Genomic DNA, 18911 nt, shown 5'->3' with positions numbered 1-18911 from the left:
TGTGTATCCATCATTGCGTTACTGGCATGGCTACTTGGAGGTTATCCGTCATGGCGACAAGAAAAATTAAAATCAATGAAAACAGACGACTCAGCAACAACGACAACAGCAGAGGCAGAACCTACGCCAAAAGATACCATCACACAAAACAGCACATCACCACCAGCAGAGAAACTGTCATTAGCTCATTATATCCTCGTAACACCATTTGCAGCATTCTACATTGTTGGTAGAGCCCTGTTTGATACCATCCGCTACAGCATCTATTGGTTCTTATGGAGCTGTGAAAGAACAATCCCTCATTTGGATGATTGGCTATTTGATTTCGTTACTGTATCAGTCCCTCGCGCTTACAATGCCACAGAACATTGGTGGACAGACCACGGCAAACCTGCCTGTCAACGCTATGCCACCTACACGCAACAGCATATCATCCCCAACACGGTGCATGGATTAGAGGTGTTTTTCGTGGGCACGTATCGAGTAGGGTGCGCTATTCAGACGGTCACCATGGAATTTGTTAATGCTTGGAGACGCTTTGTGGATCGTCATGATTGGCACCAATTAGCAATGGATTTAAGCCATGTCGCCTACAAGACATGTTGGGTACCTACTGCTTGGTTGGTCACTCGTACCACACGCTTATGTAAAATTACGTACAGTGGACTTCGCGCTATGGTGATTTCAATTGGCAATGATGTGCATTGGACCTGTACAGTGGCAATTCCATACGTTTACAACTACATTACATCGACACGAGTGGCTCAATGGGTAGGACATGGATCAGTCATAGTGTGGAAGGGTGTTGAGAAGAGTGGTGTCTGGATCAGCGACCATGTATTAGCACCTACTATTGGACGCTTATTGACATTCCTCGTACGGTCGATTGATAGCCTCATTCTTTTATTGCAACAACGCACCATCCAAGAGAAAGTTGAGCGCCTCTACCGTCTTGTGGCGCCCCATGTGGTGTGGGCGTGTATGGACAGTGTTGCTATAGCAAACGACATGCTCAGTGGCAGCTACCATGCCTATAAGGAACTGATCATGCCCACTTACGCTTTGTTTATGAAACACATCGTGCCCCGTTTAACGATCGCTTACAAAGCAGCAGCGACTAATTTAGTAGAATGGCACAACACACATCTTTATCCTGCATGGCTGGTGATTTATCCTTATTTGAACGTCCCATTACTCTGGATATACACTAATCTCACGTTGCCGGTCTATCGAGAAATGTATGCGCTAATCGCCACCATGACCCACTACATGACACAGTATTTGAGTGCTCAGCTCTGGACTTTGGGCACTAAATTAGTCGATACGAGTGCAGCCTATGCTACAAGCGTCTATAGTTTCATTCAGTACTGGTTACTCAAGCAGGCACCTGTTCTTGCTGCGTTTATTCAATCGTCGTATGAGAGGGCCACTCAATTATGCGATTGGCAGGCCTTATACCAAGATAGCCTGGCTGTGGTAGCAACAACGTATGATTGGGTTTCCAGACAATCCAATGCCATGTATGCCTCCCTGGAACGATCGCTAGGCGCTTGGGCAGATGAGCAACAACAACAACAACAACAGCAAGGACAAGATCAGGCATTGTCTAAAAAGCAGAAAATACAATAAATTTTTTTAGTGCTACTTTGATGTGTATCCACTTAGACCATGTACCACCAAATTTCCAATATATAAAATGGTATTTCTATTTAGTTTATATCGATAATGTCACAAAGGAATGCGCACCATTTATAAGCGATACATTAAATTTTTGGTGTGTATCATGCTAATCATATCAGATCAAACATAGAGAGTGGTGTCAAGGCTAAACGATATTCCCAGCTGATGACAGAAACCATGGTAATGTTTTGGCACAAGTAGCTCTACTCTTTTTTTTTTTTCTTGAGCATCTCAAGAGGACACGAATAGACAGCACGGGATGGCGTCTGTTGTTTAGAGGGTGCTCCTTGCGTCTGTTTGCTTTATAGTGTATACATATATATATATACACACAGAAAAAAAAAGCAAAATTGGCACTATTATAGTTTCAATTTCTGTTTTTTTTTTTTTTCAGTCATTGTTTAGTGCCACTCGAGTGAGAAATGGTCCACTATTCTACAATAGAATGGAAATCAAGTATTTTCTACAGCTAGGGAGTTTATTTTTATGTGCTAATGCACCAAACGAATCTAATCATTTAGTCTTGACTTGCTGAATGAATTCCAAATTGACATGAAACCGACACCTTGCTTCTAACGTAATAAACGGTGAATGTCTAACAACATATTTTGGCTTCAAAACCCCTCCTCACTTTCTCATAGGTGCTTCAGTATAGAGATAGACACACCAAAACAGTGCCTGAATGTATATTTATACACACTCAAGCAGTACAAGACTATGGAATTTGAGGCTGTTGATGTATATGATTGATAAATTTTGAATGACCCCACTTGCCGTAATTGAACTCTTCCGAAGCACCATAGGTTACAATTCGCTATGATTGGGACGAACAGCCAGCGTTTTAGCATTGATGATTTACTTTTTGGTCTTAGATGGGTCTTATTCCAATCACACCAGTCAATCAGGAGTTGTACAAAATTTAACATTTTGGGTAGGGGCTAATTCAACTGTATTTGGGAAAAAAAATGTGAGGGAACACCTCTCTCTGTCTTGCTTGATATTGGCTACACTTGCAGCAAGAGAGCGGGCAGCAAGGCTCTAAAAAAGAGCCCTTCAAAGCAAGGGAGAGCAGAAGAGGAGGAGCTTCAAGTTGATTATAGTATTAAATGTGAATCTCAAGCTTACCTTTTATATAAAATCTAGACCCTCACTCTATTTTTTTTTTTTTCTTGTAATTTTTTTTTTTTTTTTTTTTTTTTTCGCTCCAATTTCCATAAAACCCCTTTTTCGCTTTTTCCCTTTTGTCTGCAATAAAGTCAATCACATAATAACATACATACACACACAATTCAGAGGGTTTATGAACCTTTACTTTACCTTGTCTTGATCCCACAGCCATCACAACCAACAACATAATACATGCACAACCAAATGACAAGTCATCTTCATTGGCAGTCAAGACCAACTACTTCAACTCAATCGAGATTGCTCTCTTTACCCAAAGAGATCTTGCTCGAGATTGTATCCTCAGTTGCCATCGATTCCAACTCACTCTTCCCCATTGCACTACTCGAATTATCCCAATGCTGTAAATACTTATATCACCTTGTACATAAAGATCCTTGGAGACAACAAACACTATGGCCCCGTGCATTCCATCATCGATTCGACACTGGTGCCATCTATCGAAGACGACTGAATCAGCAAATGAACTGGCAACATGTCTTGGAAAGACGCTGCAGAGCACTCAATCAATGCAAGAAATTTGCCATCAATTCCAATAGAATTGAACTGCTCGACGCAATTGATTGGGAAGTCATTTGGGATGTCATTACCGAACATGATCAGTATAACATTCCTCACTTGATGAACTTCCATGTTCACTATGCTGCTGGTATTGCCTTTCAACTAGGCTCTTATCGTGATCGAGAAATCTATCCTGTGGTATTGCCCATCTTGTCGATACTCGTGAATTATGGTAAGTCGTCGCTAGCCACATCATGTATGTATCGCACAGCTAACCTGCTCTTAGATTTCTCAATAACTCGATTCTTCACTTCGGAAAATTCGGCCATCGTCTCAAACGAACTCTCCCAATTCGCATACAATTTCGAAGCAGATGCTCTTATAACACAACATACGCCATTACGATATTTCCATTCTTGGTCCTCCCCGATGGATCACCAACAACATCAACAAACCATATCCAATACATCATTTTATCCTGCCCAAGATCCACTCGCTTCTGCCTTCCATTTATTCTTCACCACCATCTTTGCCAATCATCCCAACATCTATCAAGCCATTCCTGGCTGCATCCCTATTCCACTCTATACGCTGACATCTGAACTATTCGACATCGAGTTCCTGAGACGCTATGAACGAAACTTGTTTTTCGCTAGTCTGCAAGAATCAAGACAAGGCTGGGAAGAAAAGCAACACCATGTGCCCTTCAGCCCATCGACCACCTCCCGTTTAAACAACATTTATGCTGAATCTGGTTTTGCCTCTGCTAGTCAATTCGTCAGTGAGGCACATCTCATTGAAGGCGAATGGATCGGTTACTATACATTCCAAGATCCTGACGATGCTGTTGCTGCTGAAGAAAACAATAGACCCATGACAACTGCCACCGCAACTACCACTACTACCACTACTACTGTTACCACTAATAATACAACAACACCCACTAATACAGCACTAGAAAATGCTTCAGCCATGGAAGACTGGTTCGACGGGCCTATGCGAATTACAATCAAAATTGTACCACTTGAAGATGCCTCTGGAGAGCCTATCAGTCAATCATCGTGGTTATCTCGTTGGCTGGATGACGAGACCCCTCAAGATGCCAATATGACAGAGCCAAGAAAGAGAAGAAAAACCAACAACAACAATCTCGTAGAAACCATTCAAAATGCTTCTTCCGCCTCCTCCTCTTCTGCTTCAAACCAATTCCCCTATAAGCATCTGAAAGCATGTCCGTTGACTCGATTCGAAGGCACTGGCGTTGACAATCTAGGTACATTCTCCATCACTGGTCTCGTTGACGATACCGAAGAGGGTCAGGTCACTTGGGAAAAGAACTACATTGATTCGGGTGAAACATGGGAGTATTCTGGTCGTTTCGCTTGGCCCATGGGTCTTTGTGGCAGATGGGGAGATGAAGAATATGGAGGCCCTTGGTGGATGTGGAAAGTGGCCGATAAAGATGCAGCATCCACCACCTCAACTGTAACAAAATAATACTTTAAGAAAACTATATAGCAACGCATACCCCCCCCCCTTTTGTAATTGTACACACACACTCTCTCTTCTTCTTCTGGTCAAGAAAATTAAACATGATTCAATAAGCTTCTTTTTACATATATATAACCATCTCTTCCCTGAATTTGGGTCGTAATTCGTACCACATTCCTTATTTGCGTGTCCTGTAGAATAAAATGGAACAACTCGAGTTGCCATGACAACATCACTGTCCAAATGTGTTAATTACCATCGCAATAAATTAAGGTTTTATTCGCGGATTTGTCAAATAATAGTGTAGTAGCCATTTCCATGACCTCCCTATCGAGATATTTTGTATTTGCTATGGAAATTACTTTTTTTAAGCCCTTGTACTCTATGGCAAAAATATGATCTGATTTTTTTTTTTGAAATGAATTCCTGGTGCTACCTCATCCAAATGATATATATATATATATACTACGCCTTTCAAGTTTCAATGGATCATTCAGGTCGAGCCTCTTGGTACAACGAGTCATCCATAGCAGCCATATACATGCTCAAATACCATTGACGCGATGGAATTGAGCAGTGCAATCCACAATGATGAATCGAACAACTAACATGTGCTATTGCTGAAGACAATCATGCTATGGGCTGGGACAAATGAAACAGGTGTTATTTTCAAATCTCGCTACGCAATTTTCCCTCTTTCTTTCTTTATATTAAAATGAATGTGATCAGATCGTTAGTGTCAGAGAATCGAAACCGATATATCGAAAAGGATGTGAATCTTGACTTGACCTGTAACGCGTGCTAAGCTTTTGTATACATGATAACCGTGATTGACTGCATATAATACATAGACATCACAAGTCGAATCATTGCCATGTCCTATCCTTCAGAAGGATTTGAGGGCCTTTACAGGAACCCGCTCAACCAAGTGAAAAAGTAATCAGACAACGATGAAACGGTGCTCTCCTATCTGATACCATCTGTATAATAGATTCCTCGATAGTAAACATGCAGGCCATTACAAAGTATACAACCTGTAAGTGGTATTGTTTGTAGCATGTCATCATCATGTATATGTAACCGTACCTCTCTAAGCCGTAAAGAAAAGCAATATGATTTGTCCCGTTTCGAGAATGGTAATATCTGAACATGGGTGCGATTACTCAAGTACTGATGTTGTGATTATAGCTGCCAACTTTCCGTTTCTGGATCATCAGGCACCTTCATTTGATACACTTGCTGGTTTTTGCATGGATGCATCGGCATGGCTAGACAGAGATAAAGAGAATGTAGTGGTTATACATTGTAAAGCAGGTAAAGGTAGGACAGGCACTGTCATTGCAGCTTTGCTGCTAGATATGGGTCAAGCCGACACTGCGCAAGAAGCCATTGACCTGTATGGCAAGTACAGGACCAAGAACCAGAGGGTATATACACTTTGCAATATGCAAACAGACAATGACTCACCTCCATGCTAGGGCATCACCATTCCTAGCCAAATCCGCTATGTGTATTACTATGATTTCATGAGGAGGAATAAGCAATTGTACTATGAGAACAAGAGCATCTCTATCAAAATAACTCAAATGGTGATACACGATCTTCCAGAGAGTCTAAAGCACAATAAGGCATTCGATTTACGAGTATCCAATACAGATGATGCAACAATCTATCAGACATCTTCTGGTCAGGCAAGTAATAATGTATAATCTACTCAGAAAAGGGCTAATATAGTAATCAGTGCTCCATTGACCGTACTTTGGATACGATTCTGATCCATCTTGCAAATCTGAATTCATTGACATCTGACTTTAAGATTTTGTTTTCAAATGTGAGTTCAATGCATTGATGATGATGCAGATATTTTGATCTGACTTGTTGTTGTATGTGAATTATAGGCTCAGGGCAATCCTCTGTTCAGCTTTTGGCTTAATCCTGCATTTATGTACATTTCTAATAACAGTGTCTTGTGCTTAAAAAAGCACGAAATCGACTTGGCTTGTCGAGATAAAGCCTGCAAAGATTTCAGTCGAGACTTCTCTGTAGGGATCACCTTTCATAAAGAATAGCACATCCCTCATTACTCTTGGCCTATTCCATCTAGATCCAAATCCATAGTATAGTTGTATAAAATCTTTAATGATAGAGAAAGCGAGTGTGAAAAGATTGAAGTAGGTTTATAGCGACAGAAAAAAAAAAGAGAGTGTGAGTGAATGCATTTATTCTTGAGATCTGAGACGAGCACCAGCGTTGATAACCTTGACATTCAATTGAGCAGCACGCTCCAAGAGAGCAACACGCTTCTTGGAAGAAACGTTGTGAGCAATTTCAGCAGCATAAGAACGGTTGTGCATCAACAAGAGGTTGAGTTCACGGACATTGGAGACAGTGAACTTGCGGAAACCGTTGGGCAAAAGATCACGGGTCTTTTTGGCAGAACCGTAACCGATCTTGGGCATAGGAGCTTGACCCTTGAAACGTCTACGCATGTTACAATCAATACCCTTGGGCTTTCTCCATGATTCCTATCAAAAAAAAAAAAAAAAAAAGCTTAACACATGCATGTCCAAGGTATATCTCGTTATGCTTATGGTGCATACTTACACCGACACGCATGAAACGGTTAGATTGGTGACGCTTGAAGGTAGCGGTACGCTTCTTGACAATGGTGTGCTTGACGGCGGGAGTAACCATACTGACTATCAGACATGAATCATGTTAATATATGTGTGCTGATCATTCTACAATAAGGTCGTCGATGCAAATTGTTTAGATGAAGGGGAAAAAAAAAATAGAGACACTCGCTACTGCTGGTATGCTTTCCAATCGCTATTCCAAGTAGCTGCATGCTGTTCTGCCTTTTCGTCCATATGGTATATTTCTGCCTCATCAAGGCGGTTGAATGCGAATGATTGAAAATAAAAAAGTGTAAAATTCGTCATCTAAAGCAAAATGCCTCTATTTCCCTCTCATCTATCGATTTGCAAACGGATGACTTGATATGTATGGATGTGTCTCTACCTTTTGCTAATGGATGCTAAGAGGAGGTCCTTTTGATCTGCTTCCTTGTACCATCATTTTGTTGCACTGTTCCATGAACCCAAATTTCAAGTTTGGGAATGATGTGTTTCTCCGGGTCGAACTTGAGCATGTTCCGGTTGGTTGAGTTGTCATATTAAAGTTTGCATGATTTATTCATCAAGGTGGTTGCATTGGTATAAGCACGTAAAAGAGTAACATAAGTATTAAAAAAATATAGATTATTGGTGTTTTGATAGATATTCTTGGCGTAGTTTTTGAATCGTCCCACTGTTCTCGTTCTTTTCATATAGTTTTTCAATGCTCTTAAGGAATCTATCGTCATTAGGAACCGACATGGTGGACCCTAATATTTCCATGCACACATCGAGATCAGACGCTAATAAGCGTGCTGTGCCATATGATTAGATCAAGCAATAACCCGTCTTGAGAGGCTCTTACCTTCATGCGTTTTCAGTAACGCCACTGCTACAAAGAAAAATACATCGTATCCGCACAAGAAATAGACATCCCAGATTCGCATGAGCGTGTGGTAGTTCACCACACCACCGGCAAATAGTGTAATGTACCATCTTGTAGAATAGATATCACTGGATAGACCTAGGTCTGTCTAAATCATTTACAAAGGTCAGTCGGTACACCATCAAGCCAATAGTAAAAAAAACGCTTACCAAATGTTGGTATAGTTTGGGGAGATATCGTTTCAACAATTGCTCTTGAATGTAGAAGCTCTCCATCAGCATGGGGAAGCCAGGTATATATAAATTATGCAATTTGTCCCGCAAAAACATGTGCACCAGCACTAAGAATGCTTTCTAATCCAATGCTATTAGTAATTTCTTCAACATGAGTTGTGCAAACATGATTTACCTCCTCTTCACAATACATGAGAATGGTTGCTACAATGTTGGTCATGCCCTGACAATAGCCAACCTCCTCGTCATAGCTAGCAAATGCTCGAAGTACATTGAACAACGCACGTTGTCTATACGAAATGAAGCATCAGCAAAAGAGAGGCCATGTTTGGTGGTTCTAAGTGTGTTTTACCCTGAGCCATACCGCTGTCTAAACATGATGTGATCTCTCAGGGTTCTAGGAATATCCAAATCTATTTGACGTTCATGCGAATTCTCTTTCAACAATAGTTCCTATGGTGGTTCTCTCATAAGTCCCTTGGAGGTTGCTGCATTGTTTGATTTATAAACTACCTGATATGTAGCCCTTAATTGATGATCATTTGTTGCATTTTTTAGGCAATCGGTAGATAAATAATACCATGCTTCTCTTCGCCAACAATCAGGGATGCCTTTGTAAACTCTTTTCTTGAACTTGTAGTTGAATACAAACTTGTGAGCGCTCTCCTGGTCTATTGTCACTGCAGTAGACATATTGGCCCATTTCTCTGCCCTTTCCACTTCTTTCGCCTTGGCTCTATATAATGTTGATCAGCATGTTACTAGGCCCAGCCCATGCAACTGGCAAATGCTCACTTTAGCTCGGATCTTGAGGGCTGTTCTTCCAAAAACCCATATCTATTCATTCGTTTGTTCAGCTTTCTTTGTGCCATGTGCTCTGGTGACCCATGTTACCTATCCGTCATGGCATACCATTTCTCCATTTCGGCAGCTATATCCGGGACTTTTTCAGGCCGTTGTTCGTATTGCTGCCTCAGATCTGAGTCCCTCTTGTTGTGTAAAGAGAGCTCTGACATGGATTTTCGAATAGGCGTGGTTTTTATGGATGAGTTGGTTGTTGTTGTATGCGTGAAATCAGTCTCACTTGAGCGAGTTGTGAGTTGCGAGGAATCTTGGCGAGGAATTGAGTTTTCTTGCTCTACTTGCTGTATAGCGTTCGACATGTCTATCCAAACAGTAGGTGGCGTCACATTTGCATCCATGTGTATCATGGCTTTGTTTTTTTTTTTTTTTTTAGTTGTGAAGGATATGTAAAGGAAAAAGAGCAAGTGATCTTGAAATTAAAAAAAAAAAAAAAAGAAAAGAAAAAGGGCTCTCTATTCAATTTGGCACTCCATTGTTGTTTTTTTTTTTTGCATGTCGTGGATAAAAGGGGGAACACTTGTTCAAATGTACAAGAATACTATATGGGATTTTATTTCAAAGGATTTCGTCTAATTACAATTTATCTCTTTTTTTTTTATTATTATTATTATTATTATTATTCCTCATCCTCCTCCTCTTCTTCCTCATCCTCATCGTCTTGCTTTAATGCCTCTTCATCCTCGTCTCCAGAATCTTCTGCCATAGCAGCCATCTCCATCTCGTGTGCTTTGAGTGCTTCCTTGGCCTTGTTCCTTAATGTCTTGTGGCTTCCCTCTTTGGCTAAAACTGTCAGTGGTCTACTGATTTCCTCCATGGGCACATCCAGATCATCGGCTTCCTCTAGTTTGGCACGAACATCATCCAGCACTTTCTCCAATTCTTCAAAATATAAATCAATCACATGGTATCTAATAGCATCAGGATTTTTTCTGTCGGTAGGGCTGTCGTCAAATAGATCAGTATGCAATCACCTTGTTCTCATTCTGCTTCACTCACCTCAAAGGACCCTCAATCAACATGTCAGTGTATGCTTCGAGATAGACTTGATCCCAAGATTCTCTAGCCAAGAATTGGAAAGAGAAATAGATCACACGACGCAAGAGCAAGTAATACTTGTCCAATCTAATTACAATGCATGAGACATTCCCTCCCTCTCTTTGCAGTAATTTCATCATTTTCATACCTGATTCTGTCTAACCCGTGCCATTCTTGACAGTGAATTTGCCAAAAAGCTTTTAAAAATGGAATGGCATTGGCAGCAGGCATCTCCATAACAAGTGCTCCGAGATCGTTCGCCAAAGCTTGTTGAATCAAAGGTTTGTCAGACATCCAATAGCCTGGAAACAATGTTAATTTCGCTTGTTGAGTCCACATGCTCTACAGTTTCAACATACAGTAAAAGAGGCCCTTCCAGAGTTTGATGAGCTCAATTTCATCTAAATTGCTACCGGTGGATAAGAATTTACGGAGAGAACGGATAGCTTTATCACGGGTCTTTTTTTCTAGATACATGGCAGTGTGAGCTGATGTACATTGTACTTTAGTAGGACATGGTCTGTACCGTTGGCAGCCAATTGCTTTCCAAGAGGAAGGTAAGATTGTTCGATTTCAACCATGTTGCTGTGTGTAGAAAAGATGTATGATTAATATTTTTTTGAATGAAAAATGCTTAAACAAATGTAAAGGATCGCATTAAGCCACCTCAAAAGATTTACAGTCAGTTTTGACATCTGGCAGAGTGCCTCTGTGGAAAATGTCCAATCAATTCACCCCCGGTTACTACTTGTTCAAGGTGTGGAGGAGGGAGGGGGCCACAAGTGTCTCAACCTCTTTTCTCTCCTCCACTTAATCACAAATGTTTGGTGCCTTTAGACCCTCATTAGTAGCCCAAGGTGGTTTACTTTGGTACGTTGCTTTATGCCTTTCAATGATATCAAATACTCATACCCATTATAGGAAGAATCCTTTTCGCATGTCAGCAACTAGAAAAGCAAATGTTCGCAAGAGACTCAAGGCAGTCGATGATGTTATTGCTACTGTAGCCGAATCTGGTGTCAAATGCAAGGCCTTGGATGAAGCACTTGCACTTCCCAAAGAATCAGAAATGCTTGCCAGAGATAAATACACCGTATTCAGCCGCAGTGCTAATGGATATCGTAAATCTGTTCACAAAGTACCCAAATTCACTAAATTGACAAACAGAACCAGCCCTCCTGGTTTCTAGAGTCTCCCTCTCTCTCTCTGTATCAGTAGTATAGAAGGATAATAAAACTGTAAATAGATAATGATATCGTTGCTGTTTTTCGGTTTGATTTGAATGTCAATGTAAAAGTTCATTGGAATGGATGTGTAGAGGGTACTGAGCATGTTGAATGCCGTCAGTCAATCAATTCTGTGCATCTTTTAAGCAAATCAAATGGCATGTACTTGACCATAGAATGGGCATGAAATACCACAGTATGCTGACAATTCTTGGATGTACGCATGGCGTAACTGTTGATTTTTGATGTCTTGTTTAGTCCGGTTTGCATTGAATAGCTTGACATGTAAAGACTATATCAAAAGATATCAACATGATTGATGACCTGCCATTCCCTATTCTTGGGCTGAATATGAGACCACTGTTAATCATCCTTTTTTCGTTCAAAATATCGATTTGAGAGGCACTCTATAGTGCTTAATAATGGAGAGAGGGCAAGCAGATGGTAAATACAATTCTCTTTGATTGACTGAATTAAAGAAATAGATTTCTAAAAGCTACATTCACCGTACAAATAAAGATATCAACAGGGTTTAACATCCCTTGATACTCATGAAATATATTCTGTATTCATTGCAGATGCAGGAATGAGCCAGAGTGTGTTTATTCTTCAACTCTCGCCCAGGATAGATGAGTGACATGTTCTCCACACAAGTACCAGCCCTGTCTTGGATTCTCTGCTTCAGGTTTGCGATTGTTCCTGTTTGTGGTAAGAAAAAAAGCATCATGGTTCTTGTGATAGTAGCTACTACCACTTCCATACCTACCCTCAGATAAAGGAATAAATCCGGTCGAATAGGGCGATGCAACAAGATATGGTCATTTTCCAAAGCTTTGTTATGCAAATACAGGTGTTGTTGGCCCTTTGGGATACCCTCTCTCTATACTAGATTTTCTGCTTGAGGCTTTCAATGTATTCTGTAAGCACGGCGTCAACTACAATAGTCTTGGCAATGGCTGTTTGAATGAAAAGTTGCATTTAAAGATGATTGTTTATGAGAAAGAATGTAAAACAAAAAAAGCGAAAGAATTATGCTTCTATATTCATAGAGTGTTGTCTCATCATTGCATGAGAGGATACTGATGTGATAAAGCGTACAATTTAATTAATATACGGCCTGTTTCTGGCTTGAGGTTTCAAGTCAACATAGGTCTAAGAGTGTGATGTGTCTATCATGATCAGGTAAATGGACTTGTATTTAGGTTTACAGATGAATATAGGTGGGAGTAAAATGAATTGGAGCATCACTGATACATACGAAGAAGTTGGTCAGTTAAAGCCATTGATACACTCATTATCCTATAGTAAGCTGCTGCAGTAATATATAGCTGTTCATCCTCGTATAAGCATCCATTCATTCAATCATCATACACAGCATTGTATGTTTCCACGACATACTGTTCTCAGCTATCATGTTGATCGTTGCATTTACTTGATCCACCACAACCCACTTACTCAAAACACAAGAAAATATCGCTCACACCACAGTTAATGGTTGCATCCCAAACCAGATCAAAAAATTGAATCGATACAGCTAATGAATTAATATAAAGACCTTGATTCAAGTAATGATAAAATTGAGTCATACAGGAATGCTTTGAATAGCTTCATTATTGAACAGCACGCAAAATCTTGAAAGTTTATATCATTCAAACATTGTTGCAAACTCGATGTACCCAATTCTACTTCATTAAATTTCGATTGCAACTAAATGTTGAGAAGTGCCCTGCAATGCACAACTAGTAGATGCATTCTCTTCCCAGAGTCGCAAACATTAGCCAGAAAGCACTTGGTGAGGTAGAAAAATATGCTTAAACGATTGAATATATTTACCTTAGAACAGTCTCAAATATAACGTAATCTGTAGAAGAAATTTTTATGTAGGACTGATAAAATTATAAATTTCTGTTTCACAGGCGGTCGCTTTGTCCGAGTGGTTAAGGAGTGAGACTTGAAATCTCATACGCTTTGCGTGCGCAGGTTCAAACCCTGCAGGCGACGATATATTTTTGCAGATTTTACAATAGCAGTGCATGTAGACATACAGTCTTTGCTGAGTGTAGTTATCTCTATACGTTGTTACAAATCGACTTTGGTTTTTGTAACTGAATCTCTCTTTTTGCTCTAATTACCTACACTATTGTTACAGGCGAGTCGGTAGTAGTGGATATAGTTTTGATAAAAAAAATATGAAAGAGATAGTAAATTAGCCAAAGCAGATCTAACTACCAAATGAGCACCAGGTTTATAGTTGTCCAACTAGAATAAACAAATAAACAGAAGTAAAAGTAGAAAATAGAAAGTAATACAGAGATGTATATAAAAGAGTTCACAATGAATCGATTACACTATATGGTATATATAAAGAATTCAAGGGATCTTACAAATAACAGATGTTTGATATAAGAAAAGAAGTAAATATTGTAATGAAATAGCCACCCAAACGCAGCTTGATTGAAAACCAAAATTCATCAAATAGCACTCATTCAAATCCATGATATTCGAATCTATTAATAAAGCGCTCAAATGTGCAACATCAACAACCATTTAAACATACTAGAGTAAAGATACACCACGCTTCAATCGCACATCGTGTGAATGAATCACTCCTGATCACAATGTATTCAATTACACCCATGATGGTCGTAATAAGAGATGTTATCTTTATCCAAATAAAATCAAATCAATAACAAGCATATTCAAATATGACAACTATGCCCTGCTTCCATAGTTGCACGATATCCCAGATAAAGGGTTCCATACTTCAATAACAAACGTCACATTTTAAACCATCAAGGTTACATTAAATCATGCTATGACGATAGCTCACCCAAGCCCATCAAGGTTACTCAAATCGACCTTTATGGCCAGTGCTCTTGCATTGATTACCACTTAAAATCAAACATCAACAACATTTGCCAGATATCGCAATAGCAGCACCTATTGCTCTCTAACATCATTAATCCTACAAGCTAGTTGCAAATGTATAAATACTCTTCTTTTTTTTTACTCAATTCCAGGATCTTCAGTTCATTTTATACACAAATAAAATACAGTTGATTTCTATTGTATTTTACTATTGCTTTATTTTTTTTTGTGAAATCTATTCAAACCTGATTTCACTGCAAATATAACTGTAGAATACATCCACTATGATCTGCATTTCGACAGTTCATCCAGTTACCAGATTTAGATATAAACTGTATGTACACTGGATTAGATGTACGATATCGATTTATACTATAAGAAGATATGGACTTCAGATACGCTAGTACTATAAGATTCATACTATATAAGATATAGGCTTTAGATGGCACCACGGACATGGTTGGCGCTATAGACTTATACTTGTATTCCGACATTGACTACGGATGTTTACCATATCTGGATAGGCACCAAGATTAATGCAATATGAGCTTGTTGCTTCAGATGTGCACTTTATGATCCACGCTATAAGACACATGCTTATATCCGTGATACTAGCTACAGATACTTTATGTACTACAGACTTGTACTATATATGAGACATGCATACGATATGCTATAGACATGCCATATATCCAGATACATGCTAAAGATGTATGCTTAGCGATATACACTCAGATATGTACTATTAATATAGACTAAGAAGACTGTACCTATCGGATACATGCTGCTAGATCGATATTAATTATCCTTATAGAAAGGATAGATCAGGGTACTTTGGATGAGAGTCTAATTATTCATCCAGGCAAAGCTAAATCATGATTAGCTTGCTGGAGTTGACTTTTAGCATGATTAGACATTAGTTGATCTGAGTTGACTTATTTGTCAATCTAATTAATAGAACTTTTATCTATTGTTATAGTATATAAGAAGGATCATCTACCTGGCCAGTAGAGAGACTTCAGTTCACTTTACACCTGTCAGTTTGATAATAAAACATACCTTTATCAAGTTGACTTTACTGTTTTTTTATTCTTTTTTTTTCCGTGAATTTTAGTCTATCAAGCCTCAAATTCCACATCTTCAACGGAATCAATGATTTTTTTTACGGATATTGAACCGTTTTCTGTCGTCTTTTCTTCATTTAGCGCCCCATTTTCTTCTAATTCTTGAACAGACCAGAATTCATCTCGACCTATTGTCCACTCGTCCCAAAGATCACACACAGTTGTCACTTGTCGACTCATTTTGTATAACGGTACACCTTCTTGATTGTATGGAAGTGAAATAGTTGCAACTGCGGTGTTGTTATAATCTGGTGGTGGTGGGCTTTGTTGGGCTTCTTCCGAAAATTGTTTTGATTGCGATACATCTTCTGACCTTGGCAAGGCAGAGGTATTTGCGACAGCGCCTGTTGTCGCTACTGCTTGGTTCCCTTGGTCCATCCTAAAAGACAGTTGCAGTTGCTGCTTTCCGGTGACTATATTGTCAAACACTTTTTGCATTTGCTGCTGGATTTCATCCGACTTCTTTTGACGTTCTTTCAATTCTCGCATTGTATTTGCTATACTTCGGTTGATGCTGGAAAGCTGCTCTTGTACCTCAGGAGTAAATTTTTCAATAATTAATGAATGAGGCACTTCATTTTCTTCAACGTGAGATTTCGCTTTTCTATAAACAAAACAAAAAGATCAGACACACAGTTTTCATTTTGAAAAAAAAAGCTTTATAACTTTGAAATTTTAGAAAGAGTGGGTTTCTGAAAATTTCGTGTCTCCGAATAGTGTGTTCAGGTATTATGTCCATCATCACAGCTGCGTCTTGTAAGAAAGTCGTCTTGAAGCATTTAATCAAAAGCAGAAACTTTTCGGCTGAACCAGAAGTTTCTTGAACTGTCCCGCTTGAATGTCGATCATACCAATAGTCAACCCAGGGAAACACCAACTGCTTCAATCTGTCACATGGCTCCTCTATAGCCCTAGGCAAGTAATAGCTAGCATCGCTTTCAAAGCCGGCCATAACGCGCATGAATTGGCGAGGAAGAGAATCAAGGTAGGAGTTTGACATAGTATTAGTGTTCCAACGGCCCATTCGTTGAATCTGCTGCGAAGGAATCCCAAGTAAATTGGCCATTTTTGGAGCAGAACCCCGTGGAACATGAGTGACTTTTTTTGCTACAAAGATGTCTGCTGCAGCTAAGGCCACTTTCATGAACTTGGTATGAGTTGTCTTTGAGATCGAACATTCATATGGATTGCTGCTTATGGTTCCCTGCTCATCTTCGCTTGAGGCATCATCTTCGTCATCTACTCGAAATAAAATAATCGCAATTAAAAAGTAAACACTCGATTTGCTATTACAAAAAAATCAGCTGAAGTTTACCTCTGGCTGGCTCTTTTCCTTTCTTCTTCTTTTCTACTTTTGCTGACTGGGGCCTAGCGCCATGAACTACACGAAGCTTAAACCAGTTTCCGTTTGCGCTCATATCAGGGAAAGACTCCTTCTCGCAATGCCACCTCCAAAAGAAATGGAAGCTCATCGCCATAAATGGGCATATCTCGACTGATTTGTTACGCATACATGCGCCTGTCTGGGTCTTGTTGAATTTGTTTGTCTTCCCTTGTTGATTAAAAATCATTAACATAGCTGGGTAGCTGCCATCGGATTGCACCTTTGCCAATTCTTGAAAACGTAGATCTGCAAACTCGATATTTCTCACAGATTCTCCTCGAAGCAACAGATAGTGAGACATCAAAAATGCAACCACGTTTCGAAAACTATACTTCTAAAAGTCCTCTTCATTGCTTTAAATGCACTTCGAAATGGTCATTACTTCTTCCTTGGTTGTATAGCCATTTGCCATAGAGGACGTAGCACGATCGACATTGTTTTTTGCTTCTCTCATTCGAACTACTTTCAGAAGCTGCGTGATAACTTTGGTCCTGGGAGATTCGTTACTGTTGCTACCCATTAATCGCTGGTAGTTCCAAAGAGCCACTATTGCTGAAACGTATACATTGCAAGTACTCTAGAACTATTTTTTGTGTATTGCGTCAGTTTTGTTGATTTCACTAACTTCTTCTTCAGCACTATTGCCTAGTGCTTTGATATGTTTTGTACCAGACTTTCGAACTTTACGGTTGATTACCTTTACATATTTGTTTAGTTTTAAGTGCTTTTTCTTCTTTAAAAAGCTTTTTTTGTTTATCTTTTCATACAAAAACGCAAGTAGCTTGTCGCCAGTTGCCTGGTGGCGTGTGGCGAGAGGTCGATTCGCATAGCGCATCTCGCAAAACCGAAGAAATTCTACTTGCTTTACGCAATAGGATTTGGAAGTGTTGTATCCGCGGGCGTCTTGGATATCTTGATAGGCTTTGTCTTTAGTAGACATTTCCTTTTGGTCCAAAACTCTTTCTGATATGCGGCCGCTGTTCTCCACAAATTTTGCAAAAGGGTCTTCGCCAGTACCTGCTTGATTCTTCTGATGTTTCTTGTCAATCAAGCTTGCGAAATGAGGAATATGGTCCCTTATCAACTGCGCATCGGGTGATACATTCACAGATAATTGGCGGTTTGTGCCTCTTGACTGAGAGCTTGTTCCTGGTTCTTGTTGGCGGGGAGACATTTTTAATTGTTCTTGTTAATATATAGTCTTGTTACTTAAAATATTACTGAGAGATGAAATACTGCAAAGCAAGCTGTATTTATACACTTTCAATTTGGTTTCAAAACGAGTATCTAGAAACTACTACGCATCAAAACGGAAATGGTATGATAATTTGCATCAATGACAGCCTAATGCTTGGTTTAAACCGAATTCCAAATTACTGCTCATCAGAAAATTGATTAAATTTCAGGAACATAAGTACAAACTAAAAGCGAAAAAAAAGTTCTTTCAGGTGTTAATAACAAAAGAATACATATATTTTTTATGATAAGGCCTTGGATAACGCACATATCATTAGAATGTACTAAATCCTAATATTTTTTTATGTAAATGTCAAATATACACACTTGGAACGAAACTGGAACCCCAAGATCAATAACAATTGTTATTTGACAAAGTATTGGCTGATAACAAAAATTATCACCCATATCGGGTTCCAATTTTGCTGGGAACCCAATTTTTTTTTGGAACCTTCAAAAAAAAATAATACTATATATTATCACTTCTAGATACGAAGAAATGTCGATAACGTCTGCTCTCAATTTAGACATTAATTCTGTTATTCTGACAACAGCACCAGATTGTCTTTGAGCCTGCTGAACA

The 18911-nt window shown here is 39.3% G+C and overlaps 9 protein-coding genes and 1 non-coding gene across 10 annotated transcripts; 5 read left to right on the top strand and 5 right to left on the bottom strand.

Moving 5' to 3' along the window:
* Positions 1-75: 75 nt before the first annotated feature.
* ATC70_000189 (uncharacterized protein) lies at positions 76-1629 on the top strand (the record flags this gene model as incomplete). Its single annotated transcript, XM_064819609.1, has 1 exon — positions 76-1629. The coding sequence occupies one exon, from the start codon at positions 76-78 to the stop codon at positions 1627-1629; it is 1554 nt and encodes a 517-aa protein (XP_064683529.1).
* Positions 1630-3039: 1410 nt separating this feature from the next.
* EXO1_1 (Rad2 nuclease) lies at positions 3040-4863 on the top strand (the record flags this gene model as incomplete). The annotated part of the gene is made up of 2 exons (XM_064819608.1): positions 3040-3598; positions 3653-4863. 2 exons carry the CDS (start codon positions 3040-3042, stop codon positions 4861-4863), a joined length of 1770 nt encoding a protein of 589 aa, XP_064683528.1.
* A 709-nt stretch (positions 4864-5572) lies between these two features.
* ATC70_000187 (uncharacterized protein) lies at positions 5573-6566 on the top strand (the record flags this gene model as incomplete). Its single annotated transcript, XM_064819607.1, has 6 exons — positions 5573-5648; positions 5709-5793; positions 5849-5893; positions 5953-5993; positions 6046-6284; positions 6336-6566. The coding sequence occupies 6 exons, from the start codon at positions 5573-5575 to the stop codon at positions 6564-6566; spliced, it is 717 nt and encodes a 238-aa protein (XP_064683527.1).
* A 510-nt stretch (positions 6567-7076) lies between these two features.
* ATC70_000186 (uncharacterized protein) lies at positions 7077-7551 on the bottom strand (the record flags this gene model as incomplete). The annotated part of the gene is made up of 2 exons (XM_064819606.1): positions 7077-7382; positions 7462-7551. 2 exons carry the CDS (start codon positions 7549-7551, stop codon positions 7077-7079), a joined length of 396 nt encoding a protein of 131 aa, XP_064683526.1.
* A 566-nt stretch (positions 7552-8117) lies between these two features.
* On the bottom strand, positions 8118-9793 carry TEP1 (Telomerase protein component 1; the record flags this gene model as incomplete). Its single annotated transcript, XM_064819605.1, has 8 exons — positions 8118-8287; positions 8338-8506; positions 8568-8711; positions 8767-8881; positions 8944-9044; positions 9105-9327; positions 9387-9428; positions 9486-9793. The coding sequence occupies 8 exons, from the start codon at positions 9791-9793 to the stop codon at positions 8118-8120; spliced, it is 1272 nt and encodes a 423-aa protein (XP_064683525.1).
* A 278-nt stretch (positions 9794-10071) lies between these two features.
* RPL32_1 (60S ribosomal protein L32) lies at positions 10072-11071 on the bottom strand (the record flags this gene model as incomplete). Its single annotated transcript, XM_064819604.1, has 5 exons — positions 10072-10396; positions 10452-10577; positions 10639-10792; positions 10850-10957; positions 11017-11071. The coding sequence occupies 5 exons, from the start codon at positions 11069-11071 to the stop codon at positions 10072-10074; spliced, it is 768 nt and encodes a 255-aa protein (XP_064683524.1).
* Positions 11072-11310: 239 nt separating this feature from the next.
* On the top strand, positions 11311-11679 carry ATC70_000183 (uncharacterized protein; the record flags this gene model as incomplete). The annotated part of the gene is made up of 2 exons (XM_064819603.1): positions 11311-11360; positions 11412-11679. The coding sequence occupies 2 exons, from the start codon at positions 11311-11313 to the stop codon at positions 11677-11679; spliced, it is 318 nt and encodes a 105-aa protein (XP_064683523.1).
* Positions 11680-13635: 1956 nt separating this feature from the next.
* On the top strand, positions 13636-13717 carry ATC70_000182. The gene has a single exon. It is a non-coding gene; the product is annotated as a tRNA-Ser (tRNA).
* Positions 13718-15702: 1985 nt separating this feature from the next.
* Positions 15703-16197, bottom strand: ATC70_000181 (54S ribosomal protein L31, mitochondrial; the record flags this gene model as incomplete). Its single annotated transcript, XM_064819602.1, has 1 exon — positions 15703-16197. One exon carries the CDS (start codon positions 16195-16197, stop codon positions 15703-15705), a length of 495 nt encoding a protein of 164 aa, XP_064683522.1.
* A 1478-nt stretch (positions 16198-17675) lies between these two features.
* ATC70_000180 (uncharacterized protein) lies at positions 17676-18266 on the bottom strand (the record flags this gene model as incomplete). The annotated part of the gene is made up of 1 exon (XM_064819601.1): positions 17676-18266. One exon carries the CDS (start codon positions 18264-18266, stop codon positions 17676-17678), a length of 591 nt encoding a protein of 196 aa, XP_064683521.1.
* Between the last annotated feature and the right edge of the window lie 645 nt (positions 18267-18911).

Source organism: Mucor velutinosus (assembly GCF_035048745.1).
Source record: "Mucor velutinosus strain NIH1002 chromosome Unknown tig00000041, whole genome shotgun sequence".
Classification (NCBI taxonomy): Eukaryota; Fungi; Mucoromycota; class Mucoromycetes; order Mucorales; family Mucoraceae; genus Mucor; species Mucor velutinosus.
This window is presented reverse-complemented; position numbering and strand designations above follow the sequence as displayed.